The 16105-nt window shown below is 33.5% G+C and overlaps 1 protein-coding gene across 5 annotated transcripts; it reads left to right on the top strand.

Annotated features, from left to right (window-relative positions):
* The first annotated feature begins 2716 nt into the window (after positions 1-2716).
* LOC120087943 (serine/threonine-protein kinase EDR1-like) lies at positions 2717-14970 on the top strand. Of its 5 annotated transcripts, none has more exons than XM_039044963.1 (17): positions 2720-3134; positions 3656-4045; positions 4303-4506; positions 5374-5562; positions 5741-6000; positions 6129-6248; positions 6421-6510; positions 7296-7391; positions 8006-8104; positions 10825-10945; positions 11765-11990; positions 12150-12273; positions 12401-12420; positions 12607-12763; positions 14022-14310; positions 14424-14496; positions 14587-14970. In XM_039044963.1, the coding sequence occupies exons 2-17, from the start codon at positions 3794-3796 to the stop codon at positions 14667-14669; spliced, it is 2403 nt and encodes an 800-aa protein (XP_038900891.1). In that variant the 5' UTR covers positions 2720-3134; positions 3656-3793; the 3' UTR covers positions 14670-14970. The 5 variants fall into 5 exon arrangements, with proteins under 5 accessions (XP_038900894.1, XP_038900891.1, XP_038900892.1 ...); XM_039044964.1 differs by having other exon boundaries at positions 3602-4045; positions 6469-6510; XM_039044962.1 differs by having other exon boundaries at positions 3602-4045.
* Positions 14971-16105: the final 1135 nt, after the last annotated feature.

Raw genomic sequence — 16105 nt, 5'->3', positions numbered from 1 at the left:
TGGTTTAAAAATATTAAAATATAAAAAGAGAATTTTGAAAAATGGAAAAAAAGTCTAATGCAATCAAAGCTTTGACTACCATTTTTATTTCAAGTGGATGACTTGAGAAAAAAATATTTTTCAAAAAACTCATTTTTATTTAAACACGTTTGATAAAAAAAAAAAAAAAAAAAAAAAAAAAAAACTATTTTGAGTGATTATCAAATATTCAAATTTTCTCCAAAATAATTTACTTTTTCAATTAAATTATGAAAAATATAATCCGAACACACCATTAAACTTTAACAATTTATATTCAAATTAATTCTCTCATGGAGACTTGACTCCTAATCTATTAAAAACTACATTTTAAAAGTAAATAGAAACGGAAAGTAATATTCCTTAAAAAAGAAAGGCAATTATAAATATTAATGAAGATTTAAGCATCCAATAAAGTATTTATTTAAGTATTCATAAACTAAACTATAGTTAATACTTAATGGTACGTCTTGGAATAAAAAATAAAAAATGGAAAATTAAAATAGAACCCACGTGTGTGATATGAAGTTGTGGCCTGGGATGCATTGGAAGCATAACCCCCATTGACTTCATCAGGACCGTTGGTTTAATTTAAAATGAGCAATAAATTAAATTAAATAAAACGTTAAATTATTATAGTTTTGTCCCTTCACGCTCAACGTCCTCGTTCAATTATCACCTCTTCTAAAAGTAGTAGTTTATTTATTTTTATGAAAAATTGTCCATTTATAATCCAAATTTCAGGAGTTAGACATAAAATTTAAGAAGTGAAAATCTATTACTAAATAAAATATGGGGTAAATATAAACTTTGAGTATTATATCGATTTAAACCTTAAATTAATAACTGTGTTAATTTAAAATCCTAAACTTTAGATATTGTATCAATTTAAACCTTAAACTAATAATTATATAAATTCGAGCAATGTACTTTTGTAAATGTATCAATTTAAACTTTAAACTTTCATAATTGTACCAACTTAAACCCTTCATTATGTTTACCTGGATACACTCACGAATGTTCAGAGTTTAAATTAATACCTTTATGAAATTCCATGGTTTAAATTGATACACTTATGAAAATTTATGATTTAAATTGATATAATTATTAGTTTGAGGTTTAAATTGATGCGATCTCCAAATTTCATGATTTAAATTGATATAACATAACAGATTTAAAGTTTAAATTGATACAATTCTTAGTTTAGGGTTTAAATTGATATAATTCCTAAAGTTTAGGGTATAAATTAATATTTGGCCTAAAATATATAAATGATACTTTGTCTTGTTTGATAATAACTTTTTTTTTTTTTTTTAAAAAAAAGTTAAGTTTATAAACACCACTTCTATTTATGGATTCCTTTTAAAAAATATTTTTTAAGATTTTTTTTTTCAAAAGTCAACCTAAGTTTTGTAAACAAAAAAAAAAAAAACAAGTTTTAAAATGAAGATAGTTGTACAAAATTGTTAGAAAACATATACAATTTTTAAAAACAGAAAACATAATTGAATGGTTATTGAACGATCTAAAAGTTTTTTTTTTTTTTTTTTTTTTTTTTTTTTTTTATAACTATTAACCTTATTTTAAAAGCATGTGATGTGATAGGCACATGAATTCTAAGAAGTGTATAAAGATCATTGTCAAATTAAGCTTAGCTGAGTGTAATTGACATGATCTTCTTCCTTTTAGGTCGAAGGTTGATTCTCTATTTCAACTAATATTGACTCGTAGTCAAAAGTTTTTTTTTAATCATTCAAATCACTTTTAGTTCCTGAACTTTCATAAAAGTAACAATTTAGTCAATTTTAATTGGTAAGATTTTAGTCACAGTATTTCAATTTTGTGACAATTTAATCTATGAACTTTAATAAGTAACAATTTAGTATTTGTACTTTGCAATTTGTAAATACTTAATTCTCATCATGAAAAAGATTGCTAAAGTTTAATAAAACTTTACACACACGTGGATTAAAAAATCGACCAGAAACCAATTCTTTCAATAAACTATAAAGATTATACCTTTATATAATAAAGTTGATATTTACTTTTGAAGAAAATTTTCACAGTGAAGACAAAATTGTCATTTTTTTAAATATATGGACTGAATTGTTACAAAATTAAGAGTATAGAGATTAAATCACACAAACTCAACTTCAAATACTAAATTGTTACTTTTATCGAAGTTTAAGAACAAAAAGCATTTTTTTACACCTGGTGAGAATTGATGCATGAATGATTTTAAAATGCGGTCAAAATGAAAGATCCAAATTATTTTACTCACTAAAAAATTTAGGAGTTTAGTTCATACAAATTAGAAATGTTTTCAAATATAGGAATATTAGAAATGTTTATTTAAGAATTAGTGAAAATTAGAAAGGTAGGAGTTTAGTTCATACAAATTAGAAATGTTTTCAAATATAGGAAAATCAACAAAAAAAAAAAAAAACATTTACAATCAATAGCAAAGTATCACCGTCTATTTGTGATTGACTGCGATATAGACTATTAATAGATATAGATAGTAGTTTATCGCGATTTATCATAGTTTATCATAGATAGACTATAATATTATACTATTAATGATAAATATTTTAAAAATTTTTATCATTTAAAATAGCTTTTCTATAAATTAAAATTTTTACGCGACATTTTTTCAACCAAATCCAAAATTTGAACGAGTGTAAATTAACATTAGAAAAAAAAAAAGTGAGAGGAGAGGGGGAATTAAAAGGGTTCACGCGGAGGAAGGTGTGGATGTTGGTAAGCCACCCCGTTCGCCAGCTGGCTGTCGGAGAGAGGCGTCCCGGAGAAACTCACAACCCAAACCCTTTCTCTCCTTCCTTCTTCTTCTTCTTCCATTTTTCAATTTCCATTGCACGTGATTCGCCATCTCCCATTTCTCTGTAAAACTTCTCTCTCTCAAACAGACTCCATCGCTTTCTTCGTCCATCAATTATATCAAATCAAATCCTTTCTTTCCTCTCACTCTATCCTTTCCTCTCCTTTCCTCTCCCCCATCATCATCATCATCATCTTCTTCTTCTTCTTCTTCTTCTTCTTCTTCTTCAACGTTCAATTCATTCATTCATTCATTCAAATGCTCCGATCCGCTCCAGGTACTTCCATTTCTCTTTTTCTCCCTAAATAATGTACCCCATTCTTCGCTTTTCTACATCCCCTTCTCACTCACTTTCCATACTCTTTTTCATTCACCGTTTTCTCTTTCCTTCTTCAGTTTTCTTTACAAACAAGCTGTCGGTTTTATTATAATTAATTTTTATACATTGTATCTTTAGGTTAGGGCGTTTGATTTTTAGTGGGTTATTGTTCTCGAGGTGTTTAATTATCTTGTAATGCTTTTTTTGGGCTATTTATCAAATGGGTATTTCTAGATTTTGAGGATAATCGCTGTTTATATAGACTAGAGGAGATACGGTATTTTGATCTTGGTTATGATGATGATGATTTAACTCTTATAGTATTTGTGGGTCTTTTGTTTTGTTTACTGGGGTCTCTGATTTCTGCTTTGTTTCCTTGTGAAAGCATGCCTTTGTTAATGTCCTTTCTTTTTTGTTCTTATTAGCGCTTATGCCCAATCATTTTGACGTTCCTGTTTCTCGGGTATTATGCCATCCAGCTTGAAGATATTGGGGGGAACCTTAAGGGTTTTATCAGTGGTTTTTTGTTGACTGAGGAGTATGTAAGTTCGATTAGACCTTATATGGGTGTAGGAACTACTTGGTGAAATGGTTTTATATTCTGAACATCTAAAGGAATGGAGGATCAGCGAGATGATGTTGCACCATCAGAGCAAGGGCCTTCCAATGCTTCCTGGTGGTCTTCTGATTTCGAGGAGAAATTTGGATCTGTTTCTTTGGGCCCTCGGGAAGATATTGTGAGTGAAAAGGAAGAAATCATCAATTCTGACCAAGATGTGTTGTTGTCGCCTCATAGGGCTTCTCAAATTCTCTGGCGCACTGGAATGCTTTGTGAACCAATTCCAGATGGTTTCTATTCTGTTATTCCGGTATGGCGTTTTTCCCACTTAACCCTTTTAGTCCATAAAAATTACTTTCCACTATTTAGTTTCTCTTTCCTTGGAGAAGCTATGTGTGATTTGTTGGTGTTCCTTTTTTATATATTCTTTAATTAAATGTAGTACATTTTCACTGATAATTTTACTGCTGTGTCTGGCAACTGGCCTTATTTATGCTCATAATTTTTGTCTTATAACTTGTTTCTACAAACTAGAGGCTAAACCAAATCTATAATTTATGTGCACAGGATAAAAGGCTAAAAGAGCGGTTCCACAGTATTCCGTCGCTGGATGAGCTTCGTGCTTTGGAGGCTGAAGGTTATAGAAACGATGTTATTCTTGTGGAGACGGAGAAAGATAAAAAGCTTTCTATGCTGAAGCAACTGATCCTGACACTGGTTAAAGGATTGAGTTCAAATCCAGCTGCAATTATCAAGAAGATTGCTGGACTGGTGAGGAGCGTTTTAGCAGTCACATGTCTTGCTAATACCCCTTATTTAAAATCTTTAACCGTTTCTCCATTGAATTTCACTGAATTTCCATTCAAATATTAAGAATGATATTTCAGATGTTAATATCATATACAATGAGGCTATCTGAAGATGCAAATGAAAGGAAAGATCTGAACTAGATCCCTTACTATTTTTGTATCAAGTTCTGAACCTCTGTTTTTTGTTCTCTTTCCCCCTCAAAATAATATGACAACTTGTGGAAAAATGTTTGATGCTTCAATCCTCTGAACTTTTTAGGCCAACTAATCGGCATGGAGAAAAGAAATATTGTTTATTGATATTCATGTGCCTCCAACCTGAAGTTGATTTTGTAGATTTATTCAATCTTTGTGCCTAGTATTTTACCCAGTTAGAGACCAATTGTTACTTAACCTTCTTTGGGTTAACTGATGTAGGTTTTTGGAATTGCTACCTTGCCAATTGTAACTTTTTAGCTGTAGTATACTCTTTCTGTTACAGTTTCCTTGTTCGTCTAACAAACTGTCTGTAATGAAAATTAAGATAGATTGTATAGAGGGTCTTATGAGATAAAGATGGATTCTATAAAGGCTGCAGGACCCTTTATCTAGCATTTTGTTTCTTTGGAAAGGAAAACTTAATTCCTTCCAAAAGTTAACGTCGTCAAGCTTTTCTTTAGGCATTTCTTATATCTTTCGAAGGAGTCTTTAACTTTTCCTCTACACTACTGACAGGCAATTATCCCTGTTTCTTAATCTGTTTTTCTCAGGTTTCTGATTTTTTGTGTTCATATTTATTTTTCTATTGCTCACAGGGTAACTATTCCTCTTTCTTACTCCACCTTCTCAGGTTTCTGATTTTTATAAACGACCAATTTTAGATAGTCCAGCAAAAGCTGCTCTAGAAGAAAACTCCCACTTGTTCGAGGATAGAGGCATTCAATTACTTGGACAAATAAAATTTGGTTCTTGCCGTCCAAGAGCTATCTTATTTAAGGCTCTGGCGGACACGGTAGGGCTTGAAAGCCGTCTCATGGTGGTAAGCTCTAAACTTGGTTTTATTTATTGCAGTAGGTCGTTCCTTCTGTAAATTGCCCTTTATCCATTTGTGAATTATCATCTGATTTTTTCATTTCACAGTTGACGACAGAATAGAGTTATCTGCTTTGTCAAACGCCATCCTGACGATTCCTCATTCACTTTTTTATTTTGTTTAGGGCTTGCCAAATGAGGGGGCTATTGGGTGCGTGGATTCATACAAGCATATGTCTGTGACAGTTGTGTTGAATTCTGTGGAATTAGTTGTCGATCTGATGCGATTTCCTGGCCAGTTGTTACCTCGGTCGACTAAGGCAATTTTTATGACCCATATTTCTGCTGCTGGTGAAAGTGATTCTGCAGAAAACGATTCCTGTGATTCACCACTAGAACCTAATAGTCCTCTTTATGGTTTCTCAGAAAGAGTTGATCCTGACAGGTGGGATGTTGCATAAAAGTTAAACCTCTGGTTCCTCAACATTTCCAATCTTATTTGAAATTTAAAGTTTTAGGTTTATGTATGTGTTCTGTTGGTCCCTTCTTGAGCTAGATCCCTTTTTGCGACAGTGCCGAGAAAGATGAGAGCCTTCAATTCCATAGAAAATTTGAAGCAGCTTCAAATGCATATGGTCATTCATTGCGCAACATGATGTTGCGATCAAGTACAACACTTGACAGGAAACTGAGGTAATAAATTGTTCCAATAAGCAGTCTCAAGTGAATTTAGTTAACGAAACCATTTATTTCTTGACTACTTATACTGAATTGTCTCTCTTTTTTCTCAAAAAACTTTCTGATGCAAAGATGCAAGAAATGCACTGAGATTTCTGTTATTGTATCTTATTTTCAAATCTCTCAGTTTATCACATAGTGAACCTAACATTGCAAATGCATTTTGGCGACGTAGTCGGAGAAAGGATATTGCTGAACAGCGGACTGCTAGTTCAAGGTCTTTCTTGAATTCTTGTTCTTGGATAATATGGCCATCTTTTTATGGTGTTAGAAATTTATATTCTCCATTCAAATAAAATTCTATTAATCATCTATATATTTTTGGCAACCCCACCAAGAAGTTAACAATGATCGATAATGTAAATTTTTATGTATGTTGTTCATGATGGCCCATTCTGGATAATTTAACAATAGATGTTAGTTCAACTGGAATGATGGTCATAAGCTAGTAAATTTAGGTTTTGTGGAAGAGTCAATCGATATAGCTCAAGGCAAATAAGACCATGAAGTTTGAGTCTAATGAAGTTTCCAGGTTTCTACTCAAGTACTTTGGGAAGGGGAGCCCCTGAGAGGGTCTTGATTCAAAACAAGGAGGATTTATTTATTATTTTATTTTTTCCCGTTTCTATTTTCTGCCGATTAAGATATTGAAATTAGCTCTGGAGCAGTGAGTTTCTGTAATTCGATTTCTCTTTTGGCACTTGGAGCAAATTGTCTTCCCTTGTTGTAATGATAGTCTATCAACCCTCGTTATCCGATATAGGTACTTTTTTGTAATTATTTTCTGATAGGATTCTTTTTGTATTCCGTTTCATCGTATCAATGAATGATGGATGGTCTCTATTTCCTATATATATATATTAAAAAAGATTGTCAATCTCTAAAGTTTTTGGTTTCTGACTGTATTCTTTTATGCCTTCTCATGGAAATGAACTTGTATTTTTGGGGAAATATAGTCTTCTATAATAATCGGTTATGTTCTCAATTGCCTTTGTACTGCAGTCCAGAGCATCCTTCATTTCGGGCGCGTGGCCGGTCTATGCTTAGTGGGGATAGGAAAGCCTTCAGAGATTTTTCTGATGATGTCTCTACTTCAAGGTTTAATCTTATCTTCATTATTAGTGGGTTATCTCTTATCTGAACTTTATACTATCATGTTGCTGTTAGTTATGAATGCAAATGCATGTACCTAGTTTTGGTTTGCAAAAAAGACATGTTCACAACTCCTTGCTGATAATGTGGAATCAGGCATGAGTCTACAAAAATAGAATAGAAATGCTGTGGTTTATTTCTATGACATTTTTTTCTTAAGAAATATGGCTTGATAGAGATAAGAAAACACCAATCCATATGAATTTCTAGCATCCTGTGGCATTTTATTATTAAAGGAGAAATAGTTACAAAATGTGTAGGTATTTTGTAAAGTTCAATATCTACAACAATCAGTCCATAACTATGCGTTGAGATTGTTTTTCACCTTGGACATGGACTAGAACCAGAACTTTGTGAATGTAATTTTGGTGACAATAGTTATTAATATTGAAGTGTGAAAAATGTGCATTGCTCAAGGGTTACCACATTGGTAGCTCATACATACTTCATTTATTTTTTTTAGCTGGTTTCTGTTTATGTGTAGAGACCCCCCTATTATTCCTGTTATTGTGTTATTTATTCATGATACTAATATTTCTTCCTTTTTGATTTACCTACAGATCAGATGGCGCTTCAACTTCAACTTCAACTTCAGAAGCACGTCGATTAAGAAGAAGGAGCATCAGCATTACTCCTGAGATTGGTGATGATATCGTGAGGTTAATTTTTGCTTTTGTTTTTATCATTAATTTCTTCGTTTCTCTTTAAATGGTAAGTCAAACTTTTCAATTCTGCCTTCATATGTACATTGAGGTTGGACAAAACATTTCTTTTTTTTGGTTTTGTTTTTTGTTTTGTTTTTTATTTTTTTTATTTTTTGTTGTTGTTGAGGATCCCACCTCCGAAAGATTAGGAGATCTCACATTCTTTAAAAGATACATGAGCTACTCCTCTATTGCTAATTGGTTTTGAGATGCAACTTCATTGCTTAACTAATATAGTATCGAGAGCCATGGTGTCCAAACAGGTATCTGGTCCAACCAGAAAAAGAGGATCTAGCCCAAGAATGGTGAATTTTGAGGGGGCATTTTGAGGATTCTACATTGGAGAGATGGGGAGACTCACAATCTTGAAAAGATACATTGGCTAATTCTCTTATTGCCCATTGGTTTTAAGATGGAACCTCATAGGGTCATTTATTTATTTTAAAATCAAGAATTGTTGCATACACCATTAAAATTAGATTTGTTGCATAAACATACATCATTAAACTTAGATGGTTGAACTATGATTTTATCAAGTCTGTACTTATTAGTATTCCACTCAACTTTACTGAACTAATTTATCTGCTTAAGTGGATATTGTCGTGCTATATGCTCGATATATTATTGGGTTGTTCATTTTGATTTGGAACTCTGGACAAAGTTTTGGAAAAGAAAGGTTTTAGAGGCTGTGGTTGTGGAGCTGTGTTCAAAATGTCAGTTATTCCATTCTCATCATTGGGAGCCCGAAGGGAAGGATTCAAGCTTCGAGGGGCCTTGTCCCCCTTTTTGTTCCTCGTTGTGGTGGATGTGTTAAGTAAACTTGTCACTAAGAGGGTTGAAGGCAAAATCATTGATCCCTTTGTGGTTGGTAGTGGGGAGGTGAGTTTTTCCCACCTTCAGTTTGCATATGACACCATTTTTTTTTGTTCAGGGAAGGAGGACTCATTCAGAACTCTTAACCACGTGCTGGGTTTCTTTGAGATGATGTCTGGGCTTAAATTAACAGATCTAAATGTCAGATTTTGGGAATCTATTGTGATCAGATTAAACTTAGTCACTGGACAGATTTGGTTGGTTGTGATATCGGATCCTTCCCCTCTTCCTATCTAAAGGTTAGGAAGAGATTAGCTTCTTGGAGGAAGAGTTTCTTCTCCAAAGATGGTAGACTTACTGCTGATTAAATCGGACCGTCATTCCCATTCATTATCTCTCTTTTTGGAGCCCCTTGTTTGGTTTGCAAAGGCATTTAAAAGCTTATGCCTGATTTCTCGTGGGAAGGGATTGATGAAGGAAAAGGATCGCATTTGGTGAATTGGGAAAGTCGATAAGTAGTGGGGGTCTTGAAATTGGTAATATTAGGCTTCATAACAAATTCTTTTTGCCAAATGGCTTTGGCGTCTCCATTGTGAGACTGAATTCTCTATGGTATAGAGTTATTGTGAGCAAACATGACCCTCATCCTTTTGAATGGCTTTCGAGTCGGGTTAAAGGCACCTTTTGGAATCCCATTTCTTTCAGGCTCCCTTTGTTCTCCTATCTTGTTCGTTGTGTTGTGGGAAAAGGTGAGGCATACTTTTGGGAGGATAAGTGGGTAGGGGACAGACTCCTCGGATTTGCGTTTCCTCGTTTTTATCATTTGTCTTCTCTTAAGCATCATTTTATTCTAGACTCGTTGTTTGGTCGAGGACCTTTGTTTCTTTTTCGTTTGGCTTTTGTCGGTTTCTGACTGATAGGGAAACGACTGTGGTTGTACCTCTCCTATTTTTGATTGGAGAGTTTGACTTTAGGCTTGAGAGGAGGGATGTTCACATTTGGAGTCTCGACCCGCTTGAGGACTTCTATTGTAAGTCTTTCTTTCGGTATTTCTTGGATCCTTCTCTCATTAGTAATTCTATCTTTGATACTCTGTGGAGGATTAAGGTTTCAAAGAAAGTTAAGTTCTTTTCTTGGCAAGTTTTTCTGAGTCGTGTGAACTCGTCAAATCGGCTTTCGAGGAAATTACCTTCGTTAGTTGGCTTCTTTTGCTGCATTCTTTATCAGAAGGCGGAGGGAGATCTGGATCATTTGCTTTGGGTTTGTGAATTTGTGAGATCGATATGGAACTACTATTTCCAGGAGTTTGGTTTCATGTTGGCTCCTCAAAGGAGTGTCAGTGGTTTGATTGAGAAGTTCCTCCTCCATCTGTCTTTTAGGGAATAAGGTTGCTTTCTTTGGGAAGCGGGGTGTGCGCTATTTTGTGGGTGTTATGGGGAGAGAGAAATAACAAAGTGTTTTGAGGATTGGAGAGGGACGCTAGTGTTGTTTGGTCCTTGGTGAAGTTTTATGCCTCTTTGGGCTTCGATTTTGAAGACATTTTGTAATTATTCTATAGACAACATTTTATTAGTTGACCCTGGTCTTTTGAGGGGTTTTTTTATCTTTTTATTTTTTTATTTTGTGGTTTTGGTTTTTTATATACCCTTGTATTCTTTCATTTTTTTCTCCATGAAAGTTGTGTTTTTTATTAAAAAAAATGCTCGATATATTATTGGGTGGATATATTTGTTTAGTTTTACCCATGTTCTCAGTGTAATACTCGTGTGATGTTCTATGATTGTCATTTTATCATTAAACGGCACAGTTAATCAGAATCATATAATTATATTTCACTTGTGTGCTTGCTTTGACAATGTCAGGGCTGTACGAGCAATGAATGAAACACTGAAGCAAAATCGTCTTTTGAGAGGACAAGAAGATGACAGGTCGTTCTCCCACCCTTCAAATGAAAGAAATAGTAGTTCAGATGTTCGGAGAAATGTAGGTTTCATTTGTCCTGGTAATGGAGGACTGACTTTTTGTTCATCATCATATTGCTTTCTTGCATCACGTTGAAATTTCATCTTTGTTCTGCATCTGTTCTTATTTGGAGGGGAAGAAATTCTGAACTTTTGGGGGGTGGGGTAGTCTGGTGGGTGGTTAAAAAAATCTGAGTGCACTCTGAGACCATGCCTCTGTTATTATTGTTTTCTTCGTCAAGTTTAAAAAAAACTGTGCATAATGAGTTCAGAATTGGCGTAAACTAAACCAGGATGTCTTACATAGTTCAGCTATTAAATGTTGATTAAAAACAATTTGTTCAAGGCCTAAAATTAGTTCTTAGTTTTGAATCCGATGAGCACAAAAATGTGAAGGAAATTTTTAGGTATGGATGACAATTGCTATGTGATTTATTTAGCTTGTATTACAATGAGCCTCCTATCAATTCTGCCTGCATACGCTTAAGGGAGGGGGAATAATCATGGGCTTGCATGCTCAGAATGAAAAAGACTGACGGCAGAATGATCGCTGCATAAAAATCCTGTTACCGGTAGTAGGGTTGTAATCTCCTTCTGGGTTTGGGATTTTCTCCTGACATACTTGTAAACCACTAAAGGAAGGTTGAGTGATTTAGAATATACAATGACAATGAATCATGTAAGAGAGGATAAGATTTATGCATTGCCGGGGGGTTGAATATCAGAGGGTGATTCTTGTTATAAAATTTTCATCCCGTCGTTGGTTTTGACACTGTTTCTGGAACCACGTTTAAAACATAGGGAATTTATAGTGAATGGTTTTTTTCTTTTTTTTTTTCAGGATCAAGTGGGTTCTCAAAGAGCAATATCATTACCATCATCGCCACATGTGTATAGGGGTCAAACCTCTGATAGAATTGAGCATTCAGCGTATGCAAATGATGAATTAGGCTCAAAATGGACTAAAGTTCTTGAATCTTTCTCCTTGAATGACAAACCACTATTACCTTACCCAGAGTGGAACATCGATTACTCAGAACTGACAGTTGGAATTCGTATTGGAATTGGTGAGCATGTGATTATTTTAGAGAATGTCGTTGGCTAAAATTCCATTTTTGTGAGAATGCCATTTACTATTGCCTGACCTGAATCTAATGTTCCAGTAAGATTCTTTGAAAATTTCTTGCCAACGGATTTTCTTTGACCTTTGCTGTGTCAATATTCAGGGTTTTTTGGAGAAGTTTTCCGTGGCATTTGGAATGGAACAGATGTGGCAATCAAAGTTTTCCTAGAGCAAGATCTAACTCCTGAAAACGTTGAAGACTTCTGTAACGAGATATCAATTCTTAGGTATCTTTTCTTGACGCACATTTTTTCCTCCCTTTTTCTTTTAAAAAATATAAATAATTTATTCCCATTGACTTCTATTTGTCTTACTTCATTCTCTGTGTTTGTGCATGGGTTCTTTCCTTGCTAGTCGTCTTCGACATCCTAATGGTACTTTCCTATCCTTCAAGTTGAATTTGTAGCATTTTCTTCATATAAGATTGCATGTACTGATCTGTACGGCATACCTTATTCAATGCAATTTTTTTTTAATCCCTGACTGATTTCTTTTTGGTTTTTGTGCTATAGTTCTAAAAATCTGTCTGACGAGACTAATGGGGCTTATATTTACTGCAGTTATACTATTTCTGGGGGCATGCACAAAGCCACCACGCTTATCAATGATCACCGAATACATGGAAATGGGTTCCTTGTATTCCTTAATCCATTTGAGTGGTCAGAAAAAAAAACTTAGCTGGCGGAGGAGACTGAAGATGTTGCGTGACATATGCAGGTATGTTTTGCTCAGTCATGAAACATAATTTACTCTCCTTGTCGATCCTATTGAATGAAGGGTATTTATTTCCTGATTTTGTGCACTGGTTCGAAGTGTTGTGGGATTTAGGCGTAGATTTGCAATTGTCTTCGAAGTAGGCATGGTTACCTTACTTGTCTCGTAATTCGAAAGCTTAAGGGGTTAGAAGGGATAATAGAACTAAACCAACCTAGGAAATTGGGGTAATAATGCAGGTTTTGTTGGGTAACTATTTCATTTTTTGTTTTTGAAATTTAAGCCTATATAAATACCTGTTCTACCAGTAAATCTCTTGCTTTGATATCTACTTTTTACCCATGTTTTAAAAAACTAAGTCAAAATTTGAAAACTAAAAAAAGGTAGTTTTTGTTTTTGGAATCTGGCTAAGTATGTAACTTTTCTACTTAAGATTGATACAAATCATGATAAGAAAATGAAAGGAAATAGACATAATTTTGTCTAATTTTCAAAAACCAAAAACAAAAAACGAAATAGTTACGTAAAGGGGCCGCAATGTTTTGTTTTTGTTTTTTTGTTTTGTTTTGTTTTTGTAAGAAATTGAGCTTTGATTGAGATAAATGAAAGAATATAAAAGGCACATAAAAAAAACTAGCCCAACAAAAAATGAAGATCCAAACAAACTACCAAAAGGAACTTCATTCTTCTTACAAAATCAAACTTAGGTCATCGTTACAAAAAAAAAGAACATAGTGCTTGAAGCCCACAAGGGGGCATTGAACCTCACCACCTCCTAAAACTCATCACCCGACCTCTCCACTCCTCTAAAAGTCCTATTGTTTCTCTTGAGCTAAACTCCCCATAAGATAGGAAAGAAGCTAGTTTGCCACACTATGTTAATGGCATAGAATCTTATGCCTAGATATGTGGATTTATGAGATCAACTTTAATTCTTTGATCGTTCACTATTATTAGGATGGATAGCCAAAAAAAAAAAAAAAAAAAAAAAAGAAAGAAGAAAAAAGAAAAAGAAAACTAACTTTGAAATATTCTGATAGTCATTTGCTTCTGACCGGTTCTGGATTGTGTGATTAAGTAGTTAAAGGGCAAAGGAGAAAGATGAGATTCTGATAAAATGTTCAATTCACGTTGTTGATTACTTTTCCAGAAGATTTTGAACATGGTGCATTTAGTCGTTTACTTGAAGGGGCCTAATAAATGGTGTCCTCTGAAAGGTGCAATACATTTTACTAACCGGAGATTTTGCTGAATGTCAAAGGGGTTTGATGTGCATACACCGAATGAAAATAGCTCATAGAGACCTAAAAAGTGCAAATTGCCTAGTGAACAAGCACTGGACCGTCAAGATATGTGATTTTGGACTTTCAAGAATATTGACAGATACTCCAGCAAGAGGGTCTCCATCTGCAGGAACTCCAGAATGGATGGCTCCTGAGCTATTTCGAAACGAGCCCTTCACTGAAAAGTGTGATATTTTCAGCTTGGGGGTCATTATGTGGGAGCTATGCACGCTAAACAGACCATGGGAGGGTGTTCCACCTGAGCGGGTATGTTGAAACGTGATAACACATTTTTATCCCTTTAACCTGTATTGTATCCGATGGTAATCCCATTTTATTCCAACGAGGGAGAGATTAACCGGTACCCTTGTGGCTTCCAGGTAGTTTATGCTGTTGGCACCGAGGGATCCCGCCTCGAGATTCCCGAAGGCCCACTTGGCAGGCTTATATCAGGTTGCTCAAACTTACTGGCAATTAGAATATCCTGAAATCTAGAAACACTTGTTTCTATATTGTTTATGATTTTTACTGTTTTGGTTGCAGATTGTTGGGCAGAACCAAATGAACGGCCAAGCTGCGAAGAGATTCTCTCACGCTTGCTGGACTGCGAGTACTCACTTTCTTGATATGGTTTGTTTTGTTTTTTTCTTTCTTTGTTTTGTCTGTGTACAGAAAACATGGTAGAGGTGCTACTTTTGATGTTCTCGGCTCCAATTGTGAAACTCTTGTTGATTTTTCCAACCATTGTTATACAATTTAAAGGGAGAAAAAAAAAAGAAAAAAAAAAGAGAGAACCTGTTGGTTTTTATCTTCCAATGGTTTCTTTCTATGCTATAAAGAAGCAAAGACCATCTCAGTTTCTGACTCGAAAACTTAAAAGCATCTCACTTGCTTTACGTGTAAGAAGTGAGAAGAATCTTCGGTTTGTTGACTTGCCTGCCTTTTCGCTATTTCTTGTGCTATGTTTCACCTCCTAGTCAAGAAAAGGGCTCAGTGAATCTGTTAATCACAGCTTGAATCAATTTTTAATGGTATGAAAATTAGGTTTGGAATTGTGAAATCAATCAATGAGACATGTTTTTGTGATATGATAAAAGTGATTATGACTGTTTTACTTGGAGTGATTCAAAATATATTAAATCACTTCTGTAACAAGGTAAAATCATTGAATGTGATTTTGAAGTTTTATTGCATCGAAATATGCATGTTTTTCAGAATTCTTTGCCAACAACACTATTTATTTATTTATTTCGAAGAGATTGAAATGATATGATGAATAAGAGTTCGTTTGGATTTATTTAAGTTTTTTTTCTTTAAAAAAATTCATTTTTATTTAAACTTTTTTTAATAAAAAATATTTAAAATATATTTAAAAAGTTATTTTTGAGTGGTTCTCAAAACATTTAACTTTTTTTCAAAATCATTTATTTTTTAAACTAAATACTTAAAAATTTATTGCAAACACACCCTAAATAAGGATGGGTTTAAACACTAACGGTATATTTGTTGTATTTATAAAATATTATATTATAGTTATAAAGAGATCAATTCGATTTTTTTTTTTAAATTTTAAATAAAAGAAATCAAAATTTGTATGGTTATATAGAGAATATATATTTGAGAAATTTTTAATTTTTTTTATAAGATATAGTTAAATTTTAAAATTATTAATGATAGACGTTGATAGGCAATGTCTATCAACGTCTATAATTCTAAAATTTTGATATTCTTTGTAAATATTTGGGTTCAATTTTCTATATTTAAAAACAACTCTATATATTTTTTCAAAACCTAGACCTAAATAAATACAACTCAAGTATGTAGAATATTTTCTAGGAAAATTATTTTAAATGACAAAATTTAAATAATATTTACAAGTAATAATAAAAAATTATAATCTATTAATGATAGACATCGATAGACTATTATATATGTCTATCATACGTATGTCCTAATTTAAAATTAATTAAATAACGTGAACAGAACCTAACTTAATCAATGGAGATATGCTGCTATTGATTAAGAGATTTTGATGTTTGAATTTATGACTTCCATGAATTTT

The sequence above is a fragment of the Benincasa hispida genome, chromosome 10, assembly GCF_009727055.1.
Source record: "Benincasa hispida cultivar B227 chromosome 10, ASM972705v1, whole genome shotgun sequence".
Taxonomy (NCBI): domain Eukaryota; kingdom Viridiplantae; phylum Streptophyta; class Magnoliopsida; order Cucurbitales; family Cucurbitaceae; genus Benincasa; species Benincasa hispida.
Note: the sequence above shows the minus strand (reverse complement) of the source record. Positions and strands in the feature narration are given on the sequence as shown.

Coding starts and splice junctions, on each gene's coding strand:
- LOC120087943 (XM_039044963.1), top strand. CDS start 3,794: ATGGAGGATCAGCGAGATGATGTTGCACCATCAGAGCAAGGGCCTTCC. Junction 4,507..5,373: donor TCAAGAAGATTGCTGGACTG/GTGAGGAGCGTT, acceptor CCACCTTCTCAG/GTTTCTGATTTTTATAAACG. Junction 8,105..10,824: donor ATTGGTGATGATATCGTGAG/GTTAATTTTTGC, acceptor TGACAATGTCAG/GGCTGTACGAGCAATGAATG.